Below are 25,899 nucleotides of genomic sequence, written 5' to 3'. Positions count from 1 at the left end.
AGTCCCTGTCATTCCCGTCACATGCAGTCCTTAGGTGTCTTCTGGAATTCCCTTCGTGGTGGGGATCCCCTTGCATCACCAGTACTTCCTGTTATGGGGTTCCCATTGTTGTCTGCTCTTGTGGTTCAATCTCTCCCCAAAATAATAGAACCAGGATGTCTGAACCAGGAGTAACTAGGGGATAAGCTATGCTGTCCAGTACGGTAGCCACCAGCCACATGTAACTCTTTTCATTTATTAATTTAAATTAATTAGAATTAAATAAAATTAAAAAAAAAATTGTGCTAGCCACATTTTAAGCACTTAATAGTCACAGGTGGCTCCTGGCCCAGGACTGGACGGCACAGGTATAGAGCATTTCCATCATCATAGAAAGCTTTATTCTACAGTACTGGCCACCTTTGTCGTCCTTGTTTTTACACAAGCAAGAAACCTAAGTCCAGAGCCTGGCTAATTGGGGTCCTGGGGCTGAGAATGACGCCAGAATTTGTTTCCTACTGTTTGTTAACTATTCCCAATTTGCCCTGGTGGCGAAGTGGTTGAGCGTTCGGCTGGTAACCAAAAGGTTGGCGGTTCGAAGCCACCAGCCACTCCTTGGAAACCTTCCAGGGCGGTTCTACTCTGTCCTGTAGGGTCGCTGTGAGTCAGAGTTGACTAGATGGCAGCAGGTTGGTTTTGGTTTATTCCTGATCTGTAGTCAACTACTACTGTGCTTTGTATTTTTTCTCCTGGAACCTAATCCTAGCAATGTCACTATGGGCAGGGCAGGCATTTTTGTCCCCGGAGGGGAGGGGATTGAGATCTGGAGAGGCAAAGAAACTTGCCCAGGGTGTATGAGCAGTAAGTGGTGCGGCCAGTGTTTGGACACGTATCTGCAAACTCCAGAGTCCGTGCTTTGTGTGTTGAGTGTGTCTTAGAAGACAAGTCCTCCCATTCTTGAGGTTCATAGGTCCACATCCTTGAGTGTACACTAAAAAATACAAAACCAGTAACCCACAATGCACTATGTGGTTGAAGTACGTGTGAGGAGGCAGTCCTTCAGAGCACTCAGAGGCTATGTCTTCCCAGTTCCTCCCCCCTGCTAGACTAATATCGATGGTATTAAGGGGGGCGAGAAGTAATATTCTAAATGTTATATAGAAAGAAACCATATCCAAAAGTCTACGGTGTCAACTGTGGGAAAAGAACTAAGTTTAAGCAATTAAGGTACCTTTTGTCTTTCTTATATGCAACTAATTTGGGAGTCTCCAGCTTATCTCATTGACAAGTCTCAGGGAGAGGGCATGATGAGGCCTCCCCCACCCCACCCTCTGAGGTCTGTTGCCTGCCCAAGTAGCTTACTAAATGGGCTTTGGAGTATAATAATAGTCAGCTGGGGGATCTCATGGCATCCTTAGCTATGTTGCTAAGGGGCAGTGCACATAGTATTAAGCGTTCAACCCACCTAAGAGGACCCACTTGGCCAGGGGGATACGGGCAGTAGGTAGGCTCTCACTGTGTCCCTCAGCCACGATGCCAGGTGGAGGGCTTGCATGGAAGAGTTCTTTATATTCACCAGGACAGTTTCCAGAAACCAGGAGAGACAGCTTCTCCTGTGACTGTCGCAATTAAGTCCCTCACCCACAACACAAAGTGGGGTGTGGATGAACTTCATTGTCTTCGCTTAGACAGGTTTTGAGCCCGGGGGACAGCTTGTCTGTTGTATACTGTAGACCGCTTATTGTAAGTAATAAAAGTTTCTTACCATTTGCTATCGTGTGTTCAGGCTCTGACCAGAAGGATATGAATAAAAATGGGTCAATCCATATTAGTTATTGGTGCCCTTTTTGTAATGGCCTCCTGGCTCTGTAGAAATTGGGTACAACCTGTGAGTAATTGTCAGTTTTGGCATGTTGCCACAGTAGGTAGTATATGTAATGCAGTAAGTCAGTAGCAGATTTCTTTCCTGTGTGGAATTCATCATTCCGCACTACCAGACCAGTGCCCTGTAATGACAGTCAGATATTTATTCATTTGTCTGTTTTCATGGGCTTCATGTCAGTAGAAGATGTCCCTGGGTGGTGCACATGGTTAATGCACTTGGCTTCTAACCTGAAGGTTGGAGGTTCGAGTCCACCCAGAGTTGCCTTGGAAGTCAGGCCTGGCAGACTACTTCTGAAAAATCAGCCACTGAAAACCCTTTGAAGAACAGTTCTGCCCTGATACATACGGGGTCACTATGAGCTAGAATTGACTTAGAGACAACTGGTTTTGTTTCCATGTCAATAAAGCTTAATCTTCTGTGTTGGGTGGTGAACCCTTTCCCTTTTTGGAAAGCCCTGCCAATCAGAAAGTCATCCTTATGTTCAACCAGTACCTGTCTCCTTCTGGTTTCTCTGCCTTCACCTGTTTCTCTATCCCTTAAGGCCCAAAATAACTAAAATAGGTGTTCTTCTACCTTTATTAAGTCCTGTTAATATAATTTTATCCTGGTGGTTTTCTTCTTTCTTAGGTTAATCATTCCACTTTCTTCAGCTGTTCCTCATGACATGATTTTAAGTGTCTCTACTGTCCTGGTCACTCTTATCCTAATATATGCCATTTTATCTCAATTTGTTTATTGATTCTCATTAAGTATTGAATGCATAAGACATAGCCATCATACCACTTATTCTGGCCTAAATTATTTAAAGTGGCCAAAGGTGATGGCGGAAACCCTGGTGGCATAGTGGTTAAGTGCTACGGCTGCTAACCAAAAGGGCAGCAGTTCAAATCCGCCAGATGCTCCTTGGAAACTCTGTGGGGCAGCCCTGGTCTGTCCTGTAGGGTCACTATGAGTCAGAATCGACTCGACAGCAGTGGGTTTGGTTTTTTTTTTTTTTTTTTTGGATGGCGTTGGCACAGTGTTTAAGTGATATGGCTGCTAACCAAAATGTCAGCAGTTCACATCTACCAGCAGCTCCTTGGAAACTCTATGGGGCAGTTCTCCTCTGTCCTGTAGGGTCACCATGGTTCGGCACTGACACAACAGCAAAAGGTTTGGGTTAAGGTGGAATTAGCGTTCATTGGCGGACACATAATTATGCTTCCACCCACAGTGCTTAGTCTTTTTTTTTAATAATTTATTTTATTATTTTGTTTGTTGAGAATATACAAGCAGAGCATACACCATTTCAGCATTTTCTCCATGTATAATTCAGTGACATTGATTACATTCTTTGAGTTGTACAACCATTCTCACCCTCAGTTTTGAGTTATTCCTCCCTCACTGACATAAACTCACTGCCCCTAAATTTTCTATCTAATTTTTCAAGTTACTGTTGTCAGTTTTGATTCCATATAGATAGATCTTAAAAGACCTCTATGCTCAAGGCAGACTTTCTTTACTAGTTAAACTAAGCTATTGTTTGGTTTAAAGAAGATTTCAGGGGATATTTTTGTTTTAAGGTTTAAAGATTGTCTCAGGGAAATAGTGTCTGGGGTTCATCCATCTTCCATGGCTCCAGAAAGCCTGGAGTCCATGAGAATTTGAAATTCTGTTCTGCATTTTCCCGTATTTGATCAGGATTCTTATATAGAATCTTTGATCAAAATGTTCGGTAATGATAGCCAGGCACCATCCAGTTCTTCTCATCTCATGGCAAAGCATAGTGCTTACCCCTGTGCTTGGACTGTTAGTTTTTTGGAGCCATATGTTGGCCTTCATATATTTCCTTGTTAAATTCCATCTTGTTAGATTAAATCACCTCTCTTGAGTCATAGATATTGAGATCCAGTTTTTGCTACTCCAGATGTTCACTATCCCTCCTGTCATCCACCTGTTTGGTGAGCATGTCCACTATATCTTCAGCATCTCCTTTCATGATGTCATTTGGCCATCAGTGGCCCCTTTGGCTCTGGTGGTTTAACTTATTATAATCTACTTAATTGACATCTCATATGTCCCTGTTCTTCTGTTCTTGTTTTTTTATTGATCAGCACTCATTTGTTTATTCATAGATTCATACAGTTAATATTTTTTTGAGCTCTTACTATGTGCCAGTCCCTTTTCTAGACACTGGAGATTTAGTGAGAACAAAGCAGACCAAATCTATGCTCCAATAGGGCTTGCACTCTAGTTGGACCAGTGGCAAAACAGACAAGAAACAAATCAACAAATACACAACGTATATAACCTATCAGGTGGTGACATATGCAAAAAAAAAAAAAAAAGAATAATAAAGCTGGTTAAGGGGGATAGCGAGGGGGCTTAGTGCCAGTTTAGATGAGGTGGTTAGAGTATATTTCTCTAATAAAGAAAAAAAAGTTGAGCAGAAAGCTGGGAAAAAAAAAAAAATGAGGGAGAAGGCCTGTGATACCTGGCAGAAGAATATTCCAGGTAGAGAGAAGAACAGGTGTAACGGCTTTGAGTCAGGATCATTCTTGGCCTATTTGAGGAAGTGCAAGGAGACCAGTGTGGAGAGAGTAATAGGAAATAAGGTTGGAAAGGCGGCCAGGGGTCTTATGGGCCACTCTATGTTCTTTGGCGTCCATCCTGAATATGATGGGAAGTGTTCGAAGAATTTGGGCACAAGAATGATATGATGAAGAATAACTCCAGCTGCTATGTGAGGAATAGACTGTTTATGCCTAACAATGAAAGTAGGAAGACGGGAGGCTATTGCAGGTATTGAGAGAGCAGATGACCAGTATGGTAGTAGGTAGAAGGGGATGAGAAATGGTTATGTAGATCTTGAATATATTTTGAAGGTAGCATTTTTAGGGTTTGCTGATGGATTGAATATGGAATATGAGAGAAGGAAAGGCATCACAGATGACTCCAAGGTTTCTGGGCTGAACAACTAGAACAATAGGGTTGCCGTTTATTATGTCAGATGAACTGTACCTGGTGGGAGTAGGTTTGGGGGTAAAAATACCAATCATTTGATTTTAACTTGTAAATTGTCAGTGCCTATTCAACGTTCAACTGGAGATACAGAGTAGGCGATTGGATATATGCATCTGGAATTAAGTGGAAAGTCCAGGAGGTAGGAAAAACCTTAGGTGCCATCAGCATGTGGATGGCCCGGTGTCTGGAAGCTTAAGACTGAACAGAGGCTAGATGGAGAGGAGCTTGGGCTCTCCAGTGTTTAGAGGTCAGTTTAATGGGGAGGAATCAGCAAAGGAGATAGAGAAGGAGCAGCAAGTGCGGAGGGAGGAGAACTAGGAAGGATGGGGTGCCAAAAGTCAAGAGCAGCAGGGGTATCAAACAGAGAACCACTTTGTTAGGAGCTGAGAACTGACTGCTGGGCTTGGCCACATGAAGGTCATTGATAACCTTGACAATAGTTGTTTTGGTAGAGTTGTATGGACGAAAGGATGTCGTGGAAAACTTTACTCGATTCCTGGCAGAGGTTCACGTATGTTTTATGAACCACGTTTCACCAATTGTGGCAGCATAGTAACCTTGTAAAAGAAAAAAATGAGGTTAGTTTTTCATCATTTGGGTTTTCTTCAGGATCCCTCTAATAACTGTTAGTGACCAAGTTTACATCCATCTTTATCTCCTTTTGAAAAGTGCAATGGCATTTGTCCCTTGTGGAGCTGTTGATGCAGCTCCTGTGTTGCTCGTCCTTCCTGTGGTTGACCACGCTGCAGCGCCCAGCACCAGCCTCTCTGTGCCTGGGCTGGGTTCCTTAGAGCCCAGCAATCTGACCTCATTTGAAGGACTTCTGTCCCTTCTGTTCTGGGCTTCCAACCTCCTTCTTTCCCATTCTGGTCTTTACTTTCCAGTTCTTCGTAAGGCTCTGCCTTGATGCAACAGGTATATCTCTTTTCTCCTTTGAATTTCCATCACCATCTTCATCATTCTAATCTAGAGATGAGTTTTGAAGGTATGATTGGTTAAGATGCTCAGCAAGGTATTATATGTGGTTCTCAACCTCGGCTGCAAATCATGGTCACCTCTGGAAAGTTTGTTTTCCCTTTTTAAAGAAAATCGTAATTTGAGATACTTATAATTCTAAGGGAATTATTTTCTTGTAATTGTGATGTTCTTGTGAGTTTTAGAATTGTAATATATTCTGGTGAGCTGTCACCTTCCGTTGTGGCAAAACCTAATCAGATACCTTTTCTTCCTTTGTATTGTAACCTCAAAAGAATTTCCTGTATTGTACAGAGAATGTTATGAGTAGTCCTGAAGGATACATAGGGCACCTGGTGGCACAGTGGTTAAGAGCTCAGGCTGCTAACCAAAAAGTCGGCAGTAAGAATCCATCAGCCGCTGCTTGGATGCCCTATGGGGCAGTTCTCCTCTGTTCTGTAGGGTCGCTGTGAGTCGGAGTCTGCTCAGAGGGCACACAACAAGAGAGCGTGCATCAGAATCACCTGAAGGGCTTGTTAAAACACAGGATGCTGGGCCCCTTCCCCGGAGTTCCTGATTGGGAAAGTCTGAGTGGGACCTGAGAATCTGTGTTTCAGAAAGGCTCCAGGAGACCCTGATGCTGCTGGTACTTTGCGAACCAGTGATCTAGACGTTAGGCTATGGGGAGTAATTGTCCGTAAGATTGTGCACACAGAGAGCTTTTCTGGGTGAAGAATGGCCCGCTGCAGAGGTGGAGGCAGCGCACGGCTCAGTTGGGCCTCTCCGAGGCTCTGGACCCTGGGCCCCGCGGAAGCGCGAACTCCTCACGTACACTAGGCCTCAGGGAGCCCTCGTTCTGACGCTGTGTTTCGGTTGCAGCCGTGTACGTGGATTCCATTTGCTGTCCTGTGAACACCGTCTGTGACCCTGTCTCTGATCTGTCAGGTTGGCCTGGAAAGCACCGTCCTGAGGCGGTTTAGAGGAGCAGATGTGGCTCCCTTTGTCAACATTGTTGTTGGCTGCCTTGAAGTCAACGCCAACTCCTGGGGACCCTGTGCACAACAGAAGAAGATGTTACCCAGTCCTGCGTCATCCTCACAGTTGCCAGCGTGTTCTAGTTCATTGTTGTGGCTACTGTGACAATATCTCACCTGAGATTTCTCAGAACCCTCACTGGCCCTCTGTTTCAGCAGATATGATGCCCTCCTCTAGCAGTTGATCCCTCCTGATGATGTGTTCAAAGCAAGCAAGCCAGACAGCATTCTCTCGTGATCCGTAAGGTGTTCATGGACTAATTTTTGGAAGCCTTTCTTCCTAGTCTGTCTTAGTCTGGAAGCCTCACTGAAACCTCTCCACCATGGATGACCCTGCTGGTATTTGAAATACAGGGCATAGCTTCCAGCATCATAGCAACACACATGCAGAGTGTGACAGACTGACAGATGGGTGTATTAATAACCCCAAAGACATTTAAATGACATTAACTGGATTGAACAGAGCGTGTCTGCTGCAGCTTTACCTGGCAAGTCCTTTGCTATATTTGAAAGTAGGTAAGAGGATTCCAGAGGAAAAAAACATTGCTATGGGGATTCCTTGAATTATTTTACATTTAACCAAATAAACAGAATTCCTCTAAGTCATCCAGAATCACCAAAGTATTCACTGAAGACGTTTTGGTCCAACCCAGAGGAGGTAGGAAAATTCTGCCACCTGTCTTTCATCTCCCTTCCTGTTTTAAGAAATCTCTGAGACTGGGGCACCCATTAGGACAATCCACAAACCTAGGCATTTATCATTAGGGGACTGTTTACAGGGTTTTTTTTTAAAAAACTCACATATAATTTGTCTGATGGTCTGCCTTTTATGTCAATATTCTTCAGGGATATAGAAGAATATTTCCTAACATTTTAAGTTTTAGAGAGTTTAAATTCAAACTCACATTCCAAAGTTGCTTGACAGTACATACTGGGTAAAGTTGTGAATAAAATTGTGCTCGGCTGCTTACTGAAAGGTTGGAGACTCCAGTCCACCCTGAAGTGCCTCGGCAAAAAGCCCTAACAATCTACTTCTGAAAAGTAAGCCATTGTGTGCCTATGGAGCACACAGTTCTACCTTGAAACAGATGGGGTCACCATGAGTTGAAATCAATTCGACAGCAACTTTTTTTTTTTTTTTTTTAGTTACCCTTAACCAGCTATTGTTTTCAGTCTCCCAATAGTTAGCTATAAATGGTCCTGAATACTCTCCTGACAAATCTGAATGTCTTAAGACCTTCCTTGCAGACGAAAAAAAATAAAAACCCTTCCCGTCCAGTCAATTGTGACTCATAGTGACCCTGTAGGACAGAATAGGATTGTTCCATAGAGTTTCCAAGGAGCGCCTGGTGGATTCGAGCTGCTGACCTTGTGGTTATCAGTGGAGCTCTTAGCCACTATGCCACCAGGGCTCCATACTCCTTGCAGATGAGTACATAATAGTTTCTGACAGGTTATCGTTTCATTTCATGTCCTATATTACAGGAGTATGTGAGGAAGAGTGCGTGTTTTTACCCTGTAACCCAGTGTGATTACAAGCCATGTCATTCTTCTAATTAGTGATGTGTGGCCATAGAAAAGCTGCACAAAAGAATTATGAAGCAATTTGTTTACTCCTAGGAATAGGTAGAAACCTGTGTTATATCTGTTTGTAAATTCTATGGAACTGACAGTTCATAATTCACTTTAAATGCCCTGGAATTTGAAGCAGGGGACATCTTCTACCCTAAAGGGGAAACATCGCCAAGATTCCTTTCTTGACCCTTTTATGTGGCTGGCACTATACTGAAGCCACATGCCTACATTCTCTCATTTAATCCTCAAAACACTCCGTAAGGCGTTTATCATTATGGTCCCCATTTTACATTGGAGGAACTTACCCAAAGTCTCAGCCATTGAGGGTCAGGGCAGGGAGTTTGAGCCCAGATCTATCCTACCCCCACATATGGGTGCTCCTCGTTGCTGCAGTACTGTATACAGAGCATAGAACAGTTGACTAAGGAATATGGCCTGCAGGTAACATTTAAGAGTCTTTTCTTGAAAATCATTAGGGAAAGTGTCAACAAAGTAAAAATCACTTCTCACCTTTTAAAGGGACCTACCGAGGACCTATTTCTAATTGCATAATTAATGGAGTGCCAGGTTTTAGAGTCTTTGGTTCAGTCTGGAATACCATCCAAAGGTACCAGTGGCATATGTTAAACTTAAGCAGCCCTTCATGACACCACTTTGATTGGCCATTGCTTTTTTCCCAGCTCCCCTTCCCAGTCTTATCAAGGAAGATTGTGACCTATCCTGTCAGTACTAACTCTTACAGGCAAATAAAAAAAGACAGAGCTCTTTCTCAGTAGGAGACCAGAGGAACATCAGCTTCTTTTTTTTTTTTGGTGGAAGTATATACAGCAAAGATACATCCATTCAACAATTTTACATGTACACTTCAATGCCATCGTTACATACTTCATATTGTGTCACCATTCTTGCAAATTGTTTTACCACCATTATCTTAAACTTTCTGTCCCTTAAAGTTCACGCCTGTGCTTTAAAGTTATCATTACCAATTTGATCTCATACAGGTAGTCCCTGACTTACAACGTATTTGAATTACGACGAACCGTGCTTAGGACTGTCCATTTTGTTACACGTTTTACTGTTAGTAATATGTACTACATACAGCGTTGCAGAGCATTGCTGATATTAACATTTTCCTGTAAATCCCCAAAGACAAGTAAAGATCGAATTTATAAAGGTATTGATAATAAAAGGCAATAATAATGAAAAAAAAAGAAAAAGATGAGGTATTCAATTTGTCAGAACCAACTTACAACGGAGCCGTTGGAATGGAACCGCATCGTAAGTCTGATGGGGAGTACCTGTATATATAATTCTTTCGAGAAGCACAATACTCAAGGCAAACATTCTTTATTAATTGAGCTAATCTGTTGTTTAATTTTAAGATGACTTCAGGGGATAGTTTAGGTTCAAGGCTTAAAGATTATTTCTGGGCAGTAGATTCGGGAAGTCTCACAGTCTCAATGGATCCAGGAAGTCTGGTTTCCATATGAATTTGGTGTTCTGTTCCACATCTTTCCTTCTTTTGATCAGGATCCATCTGCTGGGTCCTTGATCAGAAATTTCAGAAATGGTAGCTAGTCATCAACCGTTTTTTCTGGTTTCATGGCAAAGAGGCAGTTAGACTGTATTCCATTTCCTTCTCTGATTCCTGGGTCTCCTGCTACTGTTCCAGGTGAGTAGAGACCAAATGTTGAATGTTGGATGGCTGCTTGCAAGCTTTTAAGACCCCAGGCACTACTCAGCAAACCAGGAAGTAGAACAGAAACTCTAAATGCAACATTAAGCCAATTGACTGGATAGACCCACGAAACCATGACCCTAAACCTTTGAACCAAGAAAACTAATCTCACGAGATATTTATTTGTACTTAAGTAGTCTGAACAACAGCCGCCTTTTTTTTTTTTTGGTTGCTGCTGTATTTGTAAAATTATAACACTATATTTGCCATTTCACCCTTTTATTGTGGTATGTAACTTAGTGATAACAACTACGTTAGTCGAGTTGTGTACCTGTTACCCTTAGTCAATGCCAGTTTTGCGTCACCCTTTCCCTCCCTCCTCGCTCCCCTGTAACGACTAGTAACCATTGGTCTCTACATAACTACCTCTCCTTTTTATTTCATGCGAGTGAGACCATACAGTATATGTCCTTTTGGGATTGACTTACTTTACTCATCATGCAGTTTATCCATGTTGTAACATGTATCACGACTTCGTTTTTCTTTAAGGCTGAGTACTGTTGTATATACGTAGCATGTTTTGTTTATCCATTCCTCTATTGCTGGGTCCTTGGGTTGTTTCCACCTGTTTACTATTGTGTATAGTACTGCAGTGAACATAAGTGTGCAAATGTCCGTTTGTGACACCTCTATTAGGTTTCTAGGGTATATACCTAGGAGTGGAATTGCTGGATCATATGGTAGCTCTGGATTGTAAAGATGGTGCAGGACCAGGCAGTGTTTTGTGCTGTTATACATAGGATAGCTATGAGTCAGAACAGACTCAACGGAACCTAACAGTAACAACATGGTAGTTCTGTTTTTAGTTTTTGGAGGAACCACCAGACTATATTCCACAACACTGTACTGTTTACATTCCCACCAGCAATGGATAAGGGTTCTAATTTCCACATATTCTCACCAACTTTTTTTTTTTTTTAAATCTTAGCCATCCTATTGGGAGGGAAATAGTGGTATCGATGTTTGTTTCTCTGAAGACTAACAAGGCAGCCATTTACATAATTTTTATCATTTGATTTGTTTTTGTTTTGTTTTCATTTAATGAATACATTTCACTATTACCTATGTACCTGACCCAGTAGTAGGCATTGACAATGCAAAGGTAACAGAAGGCAGCCCCTACCCGGAGGCCGTCCAGTGGTGGATGGATGTTCGCAGTCACATGTTTCCAGCCCATGAATGAAGTGCTGTGGCAGCACGGAAGAGCTCAATCTTCCCTGAAGGTATTGGGGATGCTTTGGGGAGGAGCTCCTTGATTGCTAAGATTTTTGCCTCAGCTGATCCCACGGAGCACTTCCGTTTCCGACAGCTTGTGCCATGATTTCTAGCAATGTGACTGGCAATTTCTATCATTGGTTGCCAATGCTAAAACATGCCCACAGAGGTCCATGAAGCAGGACATGTGTTCTCTTGCTTGCCATTTTTAAAACAGCAGTTGATTTTATTACCATGCTTAGGTGGCCCAGACTGGATTGGTGGAGGGCAGTACAAGGTGCCAGAATCAACGTGGCTATTTTGTAATCGGTACAGGAGGGCAACTGTTATTTGTACAAATAGGATCCAAGTAAATGGTTTCAAACCAAACACAACCAGGAGATGGAATCTTAAAATGGGAGGCGTTCTAGTTGGGTCCACTCATTTTACGTAGAGGGAAACTAACACTCAAGGAAGGGAGGAGGTACAACCTCTCCTAACTGGGACATAATCAGAAGAGCTTCACAGTCTTTGGGCATCTGTACTAGCCATTCTCCCATTTGTCATCAAAGGTCTTTCTCCATGCATTCTCTGTGTGTTGTGATCTCAAATTTAGGCTCTGTCTAATTCTGTTAGCTACGATTATGGGGTGTTTCTTGTATCTGACCTGACAAGTATCTCCGGGTTGGCAAACAAAACCCAGCCATGATCACCAGGGATCTTCTAAAAGGGAAAGAAAGCTTTCTAGTTTGCCAGTGTTTCTAGAACACTGAGTGGTAAGTTTCTGCCTCCTTATGTTGTCCTGAGGGTTTCAACTCATAGCGACCCTATGTGCAACAGAAGGAAACACTGTCCAGTCCTGCACCATCCTCACAATTCTTGTTATGCTTGAGCCCATTGTTGCAGCCACTGGGACAATCCATCTCGTTGAGGGTCTTCCCCTTTTCTGCTGACCCTCTACGTTACCAAGCATAATGCCCTTCTCCAGGGACTGATCCCTCCTGATAACATGTCCAAAGTATGTGAGATGCAGTCTTCCCATCCTTGCTTTTAAGGACCATTCTGGTTGTACTTCTTCCAAGACAGATGTGTTTTTCTTTTGGCAGAATATTCAATATTCTTTGCCAACACCACAATTCAAAGGTATCAATTCTTCAGTCTTCCTTTCATTGTCCAGCTTTCATGTGCATATGAGGCAATTGAAAACACAATGGCTTAGGTCAGGTGCACCTTAGTCTTCAAGGTGACATATTTGCTTTTAAACACTTTAAAGAGGTTTTCTGCAGCAGATTTTCCCAATGCAATCCATCTTTTGATTTCTTGACTGCTGCTTCCATGGGTATTGACTGTGGATCCAAGTAAAATGAAACCCTTGACAACTTCAGTCTTTTCTCCATTTATCGTGATGGGACTTATTGGTCCAGTTGTGAGGATTTTTATTTTCTTTATGTTGAGGTACATACAGTCCATAGTGAAGGCTGTGTTCTTTGATCATCAGTAAGTACTTTAAGTCCTCTTCACATTCAGCAAGCAAGGTTCTGTCATCTGCATAACACAGGTTGTTAATGAGTCCTCCTCCAATCCTGATGCCCCATTCTACTTCATACAGCCCACCTTCTTGGATTATTTGCTCAGCATACAGATTGAATAAGTATTCTGAAAGGGTACAACCCTGACACACACCTTTCCTGACTTTAAGCCGCCCAGTATCCCCTCGTTCTATTTGAACAACTGCCTCTTAATCTACGTACAGATTCCTTACGAGCACAATTAAGTGTTCTGGAATTCCCATTCTTTGCAATGTTTTCCATAAGTTATTATGATCCACACAGTCAAATGCCTTTGCATAGTCAGTAAAACACAGGTAAACATCTCTCTGATATTCGCTGCTTTTAGCCAGGATCCATCTGACATCAGCAATGATAGTCCTGGTTCCATATCCTCTTCTGAATCCGGCTTGAATTTCTGGCAGTTCTCTTTTGATGTACCGCTGCAACAGCTTTTGAATGATCTTCAGCAAAATTTTACTTGCCTGTGGTATTAATGATATTGTTCAATAATTTCTGCATTTGGTTGGATCACCTTTCTTGGGAATAGGCATAAATATGCATCTTTTCCAGTCAGCTGGCCAGGTAGCTCTCTTCCAAATTTCTTGGCACAGACTAGTGAGCACATCCAGCTCTGCATCTGCTTGTTGAAATATCTCAGTTGGTGTCCCGTCAATTCCTGGAGACTTGTTCTTCGCCAGTGTCTTCAGTGTAGCTTGGACTTCTTCCTTCACTACCGTCAGTTCTTGATCGTATGCTACCTCCCAAAATGGTTGAAGCTCCACCAGTTCTTTTTGGTACTCTCTGAATGGGGATTGTTAATGGGCTGCTGAGTGAGCTGAGTCAAGACTCTGGATTGTTGGTGCTCATCCTCGTAACTACCTAGAGAGGATGGGGGCAGTGGGTTCCAGGCTAGACAGCCTTAAATGTGTCCCTGTGCAGGGTCTGGAAGTGAAGTCCAGAGTGGTCTTCCACAGGGGGGAGGAGTCTTTTTTTTTTTTTATTAACTTTTATTGAGCTTCAAGTGAACATTTACAAATCAAGTCAAACTGTCACATACAAGTTTATATACACCTTACTCCGTACTCCCGCTTGCTCTCCCCATAATGAGTCAGCCCTTCCAGTCTCTCGTGAGAATTTTGCCAGCTTCCAACTTTCTCTATCCTCCCATCCCCCCTCCAGACAGGAGATGCCAACACAGTCTCAAGTGTCCCCCTGATACAAAGAGCTCACTCTTCATCAGCATCTCTCTCCTACCCACTGTCCAGTCCCTTTCATGTTTGATGAGTTGTCTTCGGGAATGGTTCCTATCCTGGGCCAACAGAAGGTTTGGGGACCATGACCACCAGGATTCCTCTAGTCTCAGTCAGACCATTAAGTTTGGACTTTTTGTGAGAATTTGGGGTCTGCATCCCACTGATCTCCTGCTCCCTCAGGGGTTCTCTGTTGTGCTCCCTGTCAGGGCAGTCATTGGTTGTGGCCGGGCACCAACTAGTTCTTCTGGTCTCAGGATGATGTAGGTCTCTGGTTCATGTGGCCCTTTCTGTCTCTTGGGCTCTTAGTTATCGTGTGACCTTGGTTTTCTTCATTCTCCTTTGCTCCAGGTGGGTTGAGACCAATTGATGCATCTTAGATGGTCATTTGCTAGCATTTAAGACCTCAGATGCCACATTTCAAAGTGGGATGCAGAATGTTTTCATACTAGGATTATTTTGCCAATTGACTTAGAAGTCCCCTTAAACCATGGGCCCCAAACCCCCGCCCTTGCTCCGCTGACCTTTAAAGCATTCAGTTTATCCCGGAAACTTCTTTGCTTTTGGTCCAGTCCAGTTGAGCTGACCTTCCCTGTATTGAGTATTGTCCTTCCCTTCACCTAAAGTAGTTCTTATCTACTAAAAAAAAACCAGTAAATAACTCTCTCCCACCCTCCCTCCCTCCCTCCCTCCTTTCGTAACCACAAAAGTATGTGTTCTTCTCAGTTTATACTGTTTCTCAAGAACTTATAATAGTGGTTTTATACAGTATTTATCCTTTTGCATCAGACTAATTTCACTCAGCATAATGCCTTCCAGGTTCCTCCATGTTATGAAATATTTCACAGATTCGTCACTGTTCTCTATCGATGCGTAGTATTCCATTGTGTGAATATACCATAATTTATTTAACCATTCATCCATTGATGGACACCTTGGTTCCTTCCAGCTTTTTGCTGTTGTAAACAGAGCTGCAATAAGCATGAGTGTACATATATCTGTTCATGTAAAGGCTCTTATTTCTCTAGGGTATATTCCAAGGAGGGGAATTTCTGGGTTGTATGGTAGTTCTATTTCTAACTGTTTAAGAAAACGCCAGATAGATTTCCAAAGTGGTTGTACCATTTTACATTCCCACCAGCAATGTATAAGAGTTCCAATCTCTCCGCAGCCTCTCCAACATGTATTATTTTGTGTTTTTTGGATTAATGCCAGCCTTGTTGGAGTGAGATGGAATCTCATCGTGGTTTTAATTTGCATTTCTCTAATGGCTAATGATCGAGAGCATTTTCTCACGTATCTGTTAGCTGCCTGAATATCTTCTTTAGTGAAGTGCGTGTTCATATCCTTTGCCCACTTCTTGATTGGGTTGTTTGTCTTTTTGTGGTTGAGTTTTGACAGAATCATATAGATTTTAGAGATCAGGCGCTGGTCGGAGATGTCAGAGCTGAAAATTCTTTCCCAGTCTGTAGGTGGTCTTTTTACTCTTTTGGTGAAGTCTTTAGATGAGCATAGGTGTTTGATTTTTAGGAGCTCCCAGTTATCTGGTTTCTCTTCGTCATTTTTGGTAATGTTTTGTATTCTGTTTATGCCTTGTATTAGGGCTCCTAAGGTTGTCCCTATTGGGAAGAGTCTTTAAAGTAATGTATGATAATGTGCTTTGGCATCCAACAGATTTGGATTTGATTTTCGGGATCTGTTACTTAGCCCCTGTGTAAGCTTGGACTAGTCATTTTCTTCTTCAATTGGGCTTATCAGTAAAAATGTAAATAGTAAGTTATGCTGTCTCACAAACTAGTGGTAAGGATTACATCGATTTCTGTGGGTAGAGCATAGTGTAGTGCCTGGACTGTAGAAAGCTCCATAAATGTACTAAGTTTTTTAAACTGTGATTTTTCTCTAAAAATCCCACAGCTGTTTAATTTCATGCTATAATTAATGTATGCAATTTATTTTAACATGAAAATATTAAATATTTTTCTTAAGACCTTTTGGTAAAATTGATACTCCAGGAAGATAATTGCCATGTCTTTTATGAAGATCTTCAGAAAAAATGTCTTTGTGGATTTAGCATCAGGAATAGTTGGGTTTCTTCAGCAGTAATTCATCCTCATCTTATAGACTCTGTGATCACCCTTTTGTTTTTTACATTGCTGACTAAGAAATTCAGAGCCAAGTTGCAAAGACTTGGCACTTGATGGTGTGAATTTTGTACAGATTCATCATTGGCTTCATTTCATGTGTTTACCCTTGTTTTTCTTACCCCCTTCCCATTTTCAGTCTTTGCCTTGTTAACGGAAGCTGCTTTAAATCTTTAAATGCCAAGTGGTTGTAAAACACAGATGACTGTTTGTGTTGCTCCTCAGCCACAGACCCATGTGTACACAGCAGCCTGTGGATGTCCCCACAGGCATGATAGAAACTGCTTGTGAGCCTTGGCGCATCTTTGCTCTTCCTGTCCTTACACCCAACCTTGTCCTCTTGATTCTGTTTCCTGAGTGTCTCTTGAATCTGCTCCTTCTTCTTCACCTCAGAATCACCTGCCATTGTCTCTTGCCTGGGTTCTTGTGGTGGTTTTAAGCCTGTCTGCTTGGCTGTGGTGCTATCCCCCCACCAACCCATGTTCCACATTCTTATCTGAGAGAGCTGTCTAGCCCACAGGTCCCATCAGGTTCCCTCCACCTCCCTCTACAGTCTCAGGTCTGAACTGGCTGCCCCAGCAGCTTCATCTGCTGACGTTGCTCTGCATTTCTGAACTACCAGACTCTTCATACCTGTGCTAGTTAGGTGTTTCTCTCTGGCCAGGAGCATTTTGCATTTTCTGCCACTTGCCCTGTTCCTCAGGACTTCACTGGTACATTGCCTCCTCATCCGTGACCTTCCTTCGACAGACTTGTCTCTTGGCTTCCTTGGCCAGAGCTTAGTTGGGCAAGCCACTGTTGTCACTCTTAACTGCAGCGTCCTGTCCTTACCCCTCCCTCTCTCAGTGCCTGGCCAGTAGCCCTGCTAACCTTAGCGGGTGTTAATGAATGAATAAATGAGTGAGTGAGAAGACGGAAAACTTCCACATATCTCAGAGTGCTGGATATAGCGGGTGTTACTGAATGAATAAATGAGAGAGTGAGACGGAAAACTTCCACGTATCTCAGGGTGCTGGATGTGCTCCCGAGATGTCTACATGTGTGAGAAACATTAGCATTTTCACCTTTATGTTGCACTTAATGTAACATTCAAAGACAAAGTCTCCCACCTCCCTTGAACTTAAAAATGCTTCAAGTTAAGTTGTAGCTTTTGGATTCTTAATGATGAGATAGGAAAAAAAAAAAAAAAAAAAAAAACAGCATGCTTGGTTGGCTGTGATTAATCAACTTATCAGTTTGTAGTGAAGTAATCCTAAAACCAAACCAGTTGCCATCTAGTCAATTCCAACTCATGAAGGCTTTGTGTGTGTCAGAGTAGAACTGTGTGCCACAGGGTTTTCAGTGGTTGATTTTTTAGAAGTAGATAGCCAGGTCTTTTTTCTGAGGTGCCTCTGGCAGGACTTGAACTTGCAACCTATCAGGAGCCACGTGTGTTAACTATTTGTACCACCCAGGGACTCTGAGATAATTCTACGATCTTTTAAATTTTCAAAATATGAAAAATGATTGGTTGTCATTGCTGATGACAGAGCACTTGCTACTCCAGAATAAGGAGTGAGGAAGTTGCCCTGTGATGCATCAAGGTCCTGGGCTGCTAGGAATGGCCTTGTTCCCAGAATGGGCCCAGAGCCCTCAGTTTGTAGATAATGTAACTGACCAAAAACTCAGAGCCAGTTTGTACTGCTATGTTTCCTCTCTTTCTTTCTTTCTTTCTCAGGTTCTTTCTTTCATTCATTCAATGTTAAGTACTTACTGTGAGCCGGTACTCTGTGAATCACTGAGAATATAAAATCAGTCTGGGTGTGGACCCTGTCTCCACCAAGGAGCTAACAGTCTAGTGTGGGAGGCCCTTACATGGAGCAGTCATTTAATGCAGAAATACATACAGCACCTGAAGAATGTACCCGATCCAGAGGAAAGAGAGACAGACTGTTAGGAAACATTTCTACATGGAGGCAACCATGCTCCTCCTAGGCTGCGAGGATGCACAGAAGTTCACCAAGCATGAGAGCAGTGAGGGTGAAGACAGCACACACAGAAGAGCAGGAGAAGACTGTGGGAGAGGCTGGGATTCTTAAGAAAGAGATAGGAAAAGTAACCAGCATGGCTGTTGGGCAGTGAGTCATCAGCTCAGCAGCTGACAGTGCGCCATGCTAGCAGCTGCAGCTTCCTCCCTGGCAGCTCACGGCAGCAGAGTGATCGGATTCGCGTGTTAGAGACTGTGGTGGTGTGGAGGTGGTAGTCCAAGTGGGAAATGAGGGGAGCGGTGGGGCGGCGAGGAGGGGTGTGTCTGAGAACTCTAAGAAATAAAATCTACAAGATGTGGTGACTAATGGCTTGTGGAAGATTGGAGAAAGGGAGGAGGTAGGGGTGACTCCCAGGTTTTTGGCCGGAACCTCTGGGTGGAGAGTGGTAGAAGCTGGACCAGAACCCGTGATACTGACTCATACCCAGTGCATTGTAGGTGAAGCCTTTTCTAGCTTTTGGACTGATAAAGAGATAACGCGGCCTGTAGAACACCTGCTCTGGCCTGAGAAAGAAGTGACAGTTCCGAGCTGCTCCTCTCAGAAGGGAGCCGGCAAGTCTGTCTTCTGAGGGCAGCGGCAGAAACCCCCTGCTAATTAAGGAGGAGGGGCAGTGCAGGTGGCCTGCTAGCCAATGTCCCCCTCCTCGTGTCTGTCTACTCGTGGGAGAAAAGACGTTTAGAAAGGCAAAGTACCTGATTCCGGTGGGAGTTTGAGAGAACTCTTGCTAGAGTACTCAGAACTGCTGGCTGGGGGGGAGAACCCCACTGTGGGGTGGCGCGGAGGGGGTGGTGCAGGACAGCAAGCGGGCCAAGCCCTGGAGTCCGGCAGAAACCCAGGAAGGTTTGCTCACCAGAGTAAGATATAATGATTTATTTTTTAAATAGACAATCTGATCAATCTGTTCTAGTGAAAATTAAACTAGGGTATTGGTGTTCAAAGTTCCAAAATGGTAAGAAAATAGCAAATCGGATCTTACAGTGTTTTTAATTCTTCGGAAAGTTGCTATTACATAGCGTTAGTCCAAGTTGTTGACGCATCAGTACTTTTTTTGTTTTAAAAATTACTTTTGCTGATAAAAAATGGGGAGCAGAGAACTTGGTTCAGACAGAAGAGCCCAGGGTAGAGTACCAACAACAAACCCCAGTAAACTGTGTGAGAAGCACATCTCACTGCTTTGGAGGAGTTCTTATTCTGGGTTCCCTGAACCCCCAGTCAGGTTCATTTCAGAGGGTCCATGAAATGAGCAGAGATGGGAGAAAAGTTACATCTTCATTTTGACGAAGTTCTCACAGACTTAGTTTTCCTTTTATTATGAATGTAGGATTCAAAACACAATAGTATTAGCAATATTTCTCACCTTTGGAAATCACAGATGATTTTATATTGTAGTTGTTGCAGATTATATTATAGTTGTTGCAGATATCCGAAAATATCATATATGCTCATCTCTACTCTGGTTTTATAGTAGTTATTGGATCTACTGCTATATGACAAGCTCCAATGCCTTAATAAATAAGTGTATATATTACTATATCAGTTTTTTTTTTTGAGAACCATACTTCAGTACAATCAGTTTTCTTTTTCACCCTGTGTGTTATATTTTATGTATTTAAAACACATTATTCTGAGTAGGTTTCATCAGCTTCACAGGTGGCCAGAGGGGTCAGTGGCGCACGAAAGGTTAATAACCCTTGTTTTTAAGATCATGTAGTTGTGGCATGTGACCTCCACCTGGTGGCAGCATACTCCCAGAAGGTTAAACGTATAACACTTGTAAAGAAACTAAAAAAAAGAAAGTACTTGAGTATGGTTTTCATACATTTTTAAAACCACAACCCACGGTAAGAAATACATTTTACATCTTGACTCAGAACATTCATAGGTAAGTTTCATAAGACAATAGTTGCCCTTGCTATGTGACACACCGATATTTCCTATTCCATTTCATTCCAGTATTCTTTTTAATTTTTTTCATTAAAATAAAATGCTGGTTGTACACACTAAATTGCAGTTTAGTGGGTCACAGCGCACTCTTTGACAACACTGTAGGTGACCATGTTTGGCCATGCTTCATAGTTTGCTGCTCAGTGAACTTCATTTTGGTCTCCCCCAAAACACCCACACACTTTGAGAGACTTCATTCTTGCATGTTAAACAACTGTCAACAAATATATCTTTATGTAATGTTTAAAATATTGTTTATTATTAATGTATAATTTATATAAAGTCAAATGCACTGATCTTAGATGTATGCCCCATCAAGATTTAGTACACTCCTAAAACCCCAGAAAGTTCTTTGTGCCACGTCTCCGTCAGGACCCCCCTAGGCAATTACCATTCTGATTTCTTTCACCGTAGTTTTGTCCGTTCTAGAACTGTATACAAATGCGGTCATGCAGGATGTGTCTTTCGGTCTGGCTTCCTTTGCTCAGTGTATTGTTTCTGAGCCTAATCTGTGTTGAGAGTATTAGAAGTTTGGTGAGTAGCGTTCCCTTGTATGAATATACCACAATTGTTTATTCATTCTGTTGGTAAGACTTTTGGCTTGTTTTCGTTTGGGGCTATTCGCTAGGAGCTGGGATCCGCTCTCCGACAACAACGGGTTTGGTTTTGGTTTATGAATAAAGCTGCTAGGTACATTTGAATGCAAGTTTCTGTACTACATGTATGTTTTCATTTCTCTTGGGTAATGCCTGGGGGTGGAATTGCTGGGTCAATGAGTAAATATATGTTTAACTTTACAGGAAACTGTCAAACTGCCAAGGGGTTTGAACCATGTTATGTTTCCGTTAGCGGTGTGTGAAGGTTCAGGTTGCTCTTTTATCATTGCCAACTTTTGGTGTTCTCAGTCTTTTTAATTTTAATCATTCTGGTGAGTCTGTAGTTGTCTCTGTTGGTGTCTTTAATTTGCATTTTCCTAATGACCAGTGATGTTTAACACGTTTTCATGTGTCATTAATGTATCCTTTTTTTCAAGAAGTGTCTATTCAGGCTTCTGTTATTTGTATTTTTAATATCGATTTATAGGTGTTTTTTACATATTTGGAAACCCTGGTGGCATAGTGGTTAAGTGCTATGGGTGCTAACCAAAGGGTTGGCAGTTTGAATCCACCAGGCGCTCCTTGGAAACTCTATGGGGCAGTTCTACTCTGTCCAGTAGGGTCGCTATGACTTGGAATCGACTCGACGGCACTGGGTTTGGTTTGGGTTTGGTTTACATATTTTGGATACCAGTCCTTTATGTCATATATATGTATTGTGAATATTTTCTCTCAATCTATGGCATATCCATTCATTAAATTAGCAGTGACTTTTGGTGAGCAGCTTTTAATTTCAACAAAATCCAATTTAACATTTTTTTCTTCTATAGTTAGTTTTTTCTGTGTCCTTAGCTAAGAAATTTTTTCCTACCCCAAGGTGAAGATAGTTTTGGCTTTTATGTTTAGATCTGTGATCCCTCTCTGAAAAAAAGAAAAGAAATCATTTTTTGTTTACGGTGTGAGGTAGGCTTCAGATTTCTCTCTCTCCACCCCCCACCCCCATAGGTATCTAGTGTTCCAAGATCATTTGCTGAAAATAATTTCCTTTATCCATCAATTAAATAATAATAATAACCCTGTTTAGCCAAAGAGGTGCATACATGACTTTTCCTTTTGGGCCATAAACTGACCCTCTGGGTCTATTAGACATCCGCAACCTGCAGCCTTGGTCTTTTATTCCTTTCTAAACCAATCCGCGCACAGTTATCTTGACTTTCTCAGAAATTACTTATAGGGTTTGAGGATTTATAAGGCTGCTCTTTACAGGCTCTCTAGCTGTGCTATCTAGTAGAGAAGCCACCAGCCACATGTTATTTAAATTCAATTTAAATCAATTAAATTGAAATAAATTCAGCTTCTCAGTTGCAACAGTGACATTTTAAGTGCTAATAGGCACATGTGGCTAGTGGCTACTCTACTGAACAGCACAGAGATAGAACACTTCCATTTTTTCAAAAGTGCTGGACAATGCCGGTCTGTAGAATAAGAACAGCAGTAGGCTTCACACAGTTTTATAGCGTATCCTAAGAAAACTCTCTTGCGTTTTGATAACCCATCATCTAGCATCTGCCTTTCTCTCCTTGGTTTTTTCTCATTCTTCCTTGCTTCCATTTCCATTCCAAGTTGTCCTGTCTGTCTAAAAATACAGTAGCTCGTATCTGCCCTTCCCTACCTAGAGGAAAGAATTCCCCTGGCTGTCCAAGGAATAATTGTTTTCTGGAGGCTGCCTTGAACTGACCTATTTTTTTCTCAATGATTGATAGTCTTCCAACTGCCACAGGGTACCTGGGCTTCCCCCTTTAAGGTGTGGGCCAGAGGTATTCTGTCTTTTTCATCCTGATTAAAATTGTGTTTTTCCTTAGCATTTGCACTCTAAATTTAAATTTGTGAAAAGAAATCATAGGTTATGACCCATAGCCCTGTCCCCTATTGAGATTTCTGGGGCAGAAAAAAATGAATTGGCATCTCATTGTGAATGACCACATAGGAATTTGTGAGATCTTCTGTCATGGTTTGCTGGGCGTGACCCTCACAGACACTGACTCTACCATTGTCTTTCAGTGTGGGAACTTTGCTGTCCTGGTGGATCTTCATGTATCACCTCAAGGTTCAAACAAAGATACCAGGTGGTTTTCTGAAGAGAAGAAAGAGGTATAGTAAAAGCTGTTTTCACCATTTCAATGCAAGTAGCTGCTGCTGTGAGAAGAAATATTAGCCCTTTCCAGCTTTCATTTTCATGAAAAGTGGACAAAAATATTATGAGTGGTGTTTCACCCTTGAAGAACAATTGTTGTATTCCCAATGACATACCCCACATATACATCCCCTTGTTTTTCCTTTTTTAAATTTAGAAATGCCCTTGTCCATACATTTCATATGCTGCTCTACTATTTAAACCAAAAATTTCCAACCCTTTTATTTTGGGGAAAGAAGTTTTCTATATTAAAAGAGAGAGAGAGAAAAGACGTTAAAGTGACTAGGTAAGCAGGGATTTTAATATGACTGGTTATGAAGGACGAACCGAGCACCTGGAGCAGGTGTGCAGGTTAACACAAAGCTCATCTTCCGCACCTGCCTGAAACCCTCATCTTCTGCACTTTTATCTTCTACCATCCTTTTATCATCATGAGCCATTGACAACACCGAGGAGACATTGGACTGTGTTCCTTCCCTCACTTCGGCCAGTTAGCAACAGGAGCTTCATGTTTGATCTCCCTGTGCCTCAGCCTCCTCATCTGCAAATGACGGAGTTCACCTAGGTGCTGTCTCTGCCCATCACCTGTCCGTCGGTTTTTCGTACTGCAGTGGCTTGTCGGTTGCTGTGATGCTGGGAGCTGTGCCACTGGTATTTCGGATACCAGCAGGGTCATCCATGTTGGACAGGTTTCAGCAAAGCTTCCAGACTAAGACAGACTAGTAAGAAAGGCCTGATGATCCACTTCCAAAAATCCACCAGTGAAAATCTTATGGATCACAGTAGAATATTATTTGATATAGTGCTGGAAGATGGTCCCCTAGGTTGGAAGACGCTGAAAACACATAGTGGTCACAGTGATGGACTCAAGTATACCAACGATTGTGAAAATGGCACAGGACCGGGCAGTGTTTTGTTCTCTTGTATATGGGGTCAGCTTGAGTTGGAGCCGACTCGATGGCAGCTAACAGGAACAAGTCACTCCTGGCTGTGTCAGCAATCCCATCCAGGTGCTGCTGTGGTCAGGTGTTTATAAGGTGGATGGAATTCTCACATGTACTTTACTTCCCTCTCCGGATCCCTGCTTACCAGAGTGTAGGGACATAATGCTATAACACTTCTTTTCATCAATAATATCATTTGTCACAGTAGCTTTTTAGAGCCAGATATGAAAATACATTTTATAAAAAGATGATGTGCGGAAAAGAAACTAGCAATAATGGCTATTAAAAAAAAAAAAAACTTTCCTGTAATAATTTTTTTCAATCAGTTTTTGGAGATCATTAGAAAAAAAAGAAAGTTACAGGGTAATACATTTTCAGTCAGCAGGTAATAATGTTATCAGAACTCTGCTCTCATAATTTTGCAGAGGATACCAGATGGCCCAAAGCTGGGAGAAGAAAGACACGAGATTTGCTATAATGGGACTTAACTGAAGCAAATGACTGTAGACTGTCATCTTCAGGATTTAATATTTAGCAGGCTAGCACCCCCTACTGCAGCCTGTCTCTCTGAGATTTCAAGCTTTTGCTTAAGAACACCTGTCCCCACAATTTAGAACAGTTAATTCATTTCCCCAAAGTGACTAATACTCTCCCAAGGGAAGCTCACCCGAAAAACCTCTGACTTGACTTATGTTAGCAGCATTCTAGAATCCAGCTTTCCAGACCCATATTTTCCTCCCCTGTCTCCCAGCTTTACCACTTGGCCATGTCATACCTTTCGTCAGGTGATTTGGGAGGCTTTAAAATTAAGCCATGGGTATGTGAATCACCTCTTACCCAAAGTGTGAGGCCAGGTCTCCAGGGTACCATACGTAGCTGCGTGTCTCCACCTGGTCCCTACTTCAGGGTTATGGCGCATGACTTCACAGGGATGAGAGCTACATGACAGGACATGCAGAGCTCCTGCTGCAGCAAGCTGGCAGAGGTGCAGGCCATGCCAGTGTCCTAGCTTTCCTCTCAAAGTCGGTCATTCGCTGTTTCTATTTGAAGTTGTTCCTTTAAAATGTGTTCACTGATAGTTAAGGTTGCTCTGGGATAATTTGTGTGTGTGTGTGTGTCAGAAAGGAGAAAAGCTAGTCAAGCAAAGGATGTGACTTGCCTTCGTTCAGTATCTCAACACTTTCATCTCTCTTATCATTAGATCATCTCAGGATTGGGATTTCACGAGCCACCAATTCGATTGCACTTTAACAGTTACTTTATACAGGGAAAGTCTGAGATTATCCAGTTCCTTCGCAGAAAAAGAAACTGATTACATGTGTTAAATATATGTTTATTTAGAGTCTAGCACGAGTGGTGCTTGTACCCAAACAGTTGAACGCAAACCGTTCCATTGTAAACTTGAAGAAGCAAGCATAAACCCCTGGTAACTTGGAGGTGCCAAATGCATCTCTCTTGCTCGCTTGATGATTTTAACTTGTTCTTCTCAACTGTCCTTCACGTTTAGCAGAGAAGTTTTCTTTTCTTACATTTCAGTTCTGAAGGGACTGCTTCACTAAGTAGTATAGTAATTGGGGTATCTTGACCACATTGTGCGTGGTCTACCTGTCATTTGTCAAACGTGAGTTATTGTAGGAAAGCCCCATAAGTGTAGGGAGAGAGTTTATGTGTATGGGGCTTTGCTCTATTTTTGTCATGCTATTTTTAGTTCTAGCCTTATAGGGCATTTATGGCCAAATTTTAGCAATCCTTGTTTCCATGTATGTCTTTCACATATTTTCTAGCTCAGTCATAGCTGAACCCTGCATGTGAAGAAAAAATTCTTTAATTAAAACAACAGTATGAGGCATAGTTGCTTTTCTGTGTGTGAACAATGCCAAAACACGTAACT

General features: G+C 42.2%; 1 protein-coding gene across 1 annotated transcript in view; it reads left to right on the top strand.

The window, feature by feature from the left end:
• The window catches only part of SLX4IP (SLX4 interacting protein), a 242,055-nt gene that overhangs the window by 140,956 nt on the left and 75,200 nt on the right, over positions 1 to 25,899 (top strand). The window contains 1 exon segment of the mRNA XM_064276465.1: positions 22,932 to 23,021. Within this exon segment, the coding sequence (XP_064132535.1) occupies positions 22,932 to 23,021 (90 nt within the window).

Source organism: Loxodonta africana, chromosome 24 (genome assembly GCF_030014295.1).
Source record: "Loxodonta africana isolate mLoxAfr1 chromosome 24, mLoxAfr1.hap2, whole genome shotgun sequence".
Lineage (NCBI taxonomy): Eukaryota > Metazoa > Chordata > Mammalia > Proboscidea > Elephantidae > Loxodonta > Loxodonta africana.
Note: the sequence above shows the minus strand (reverse complement) of the source record. Positions and strands in the feature narration are given on the sequence as shown.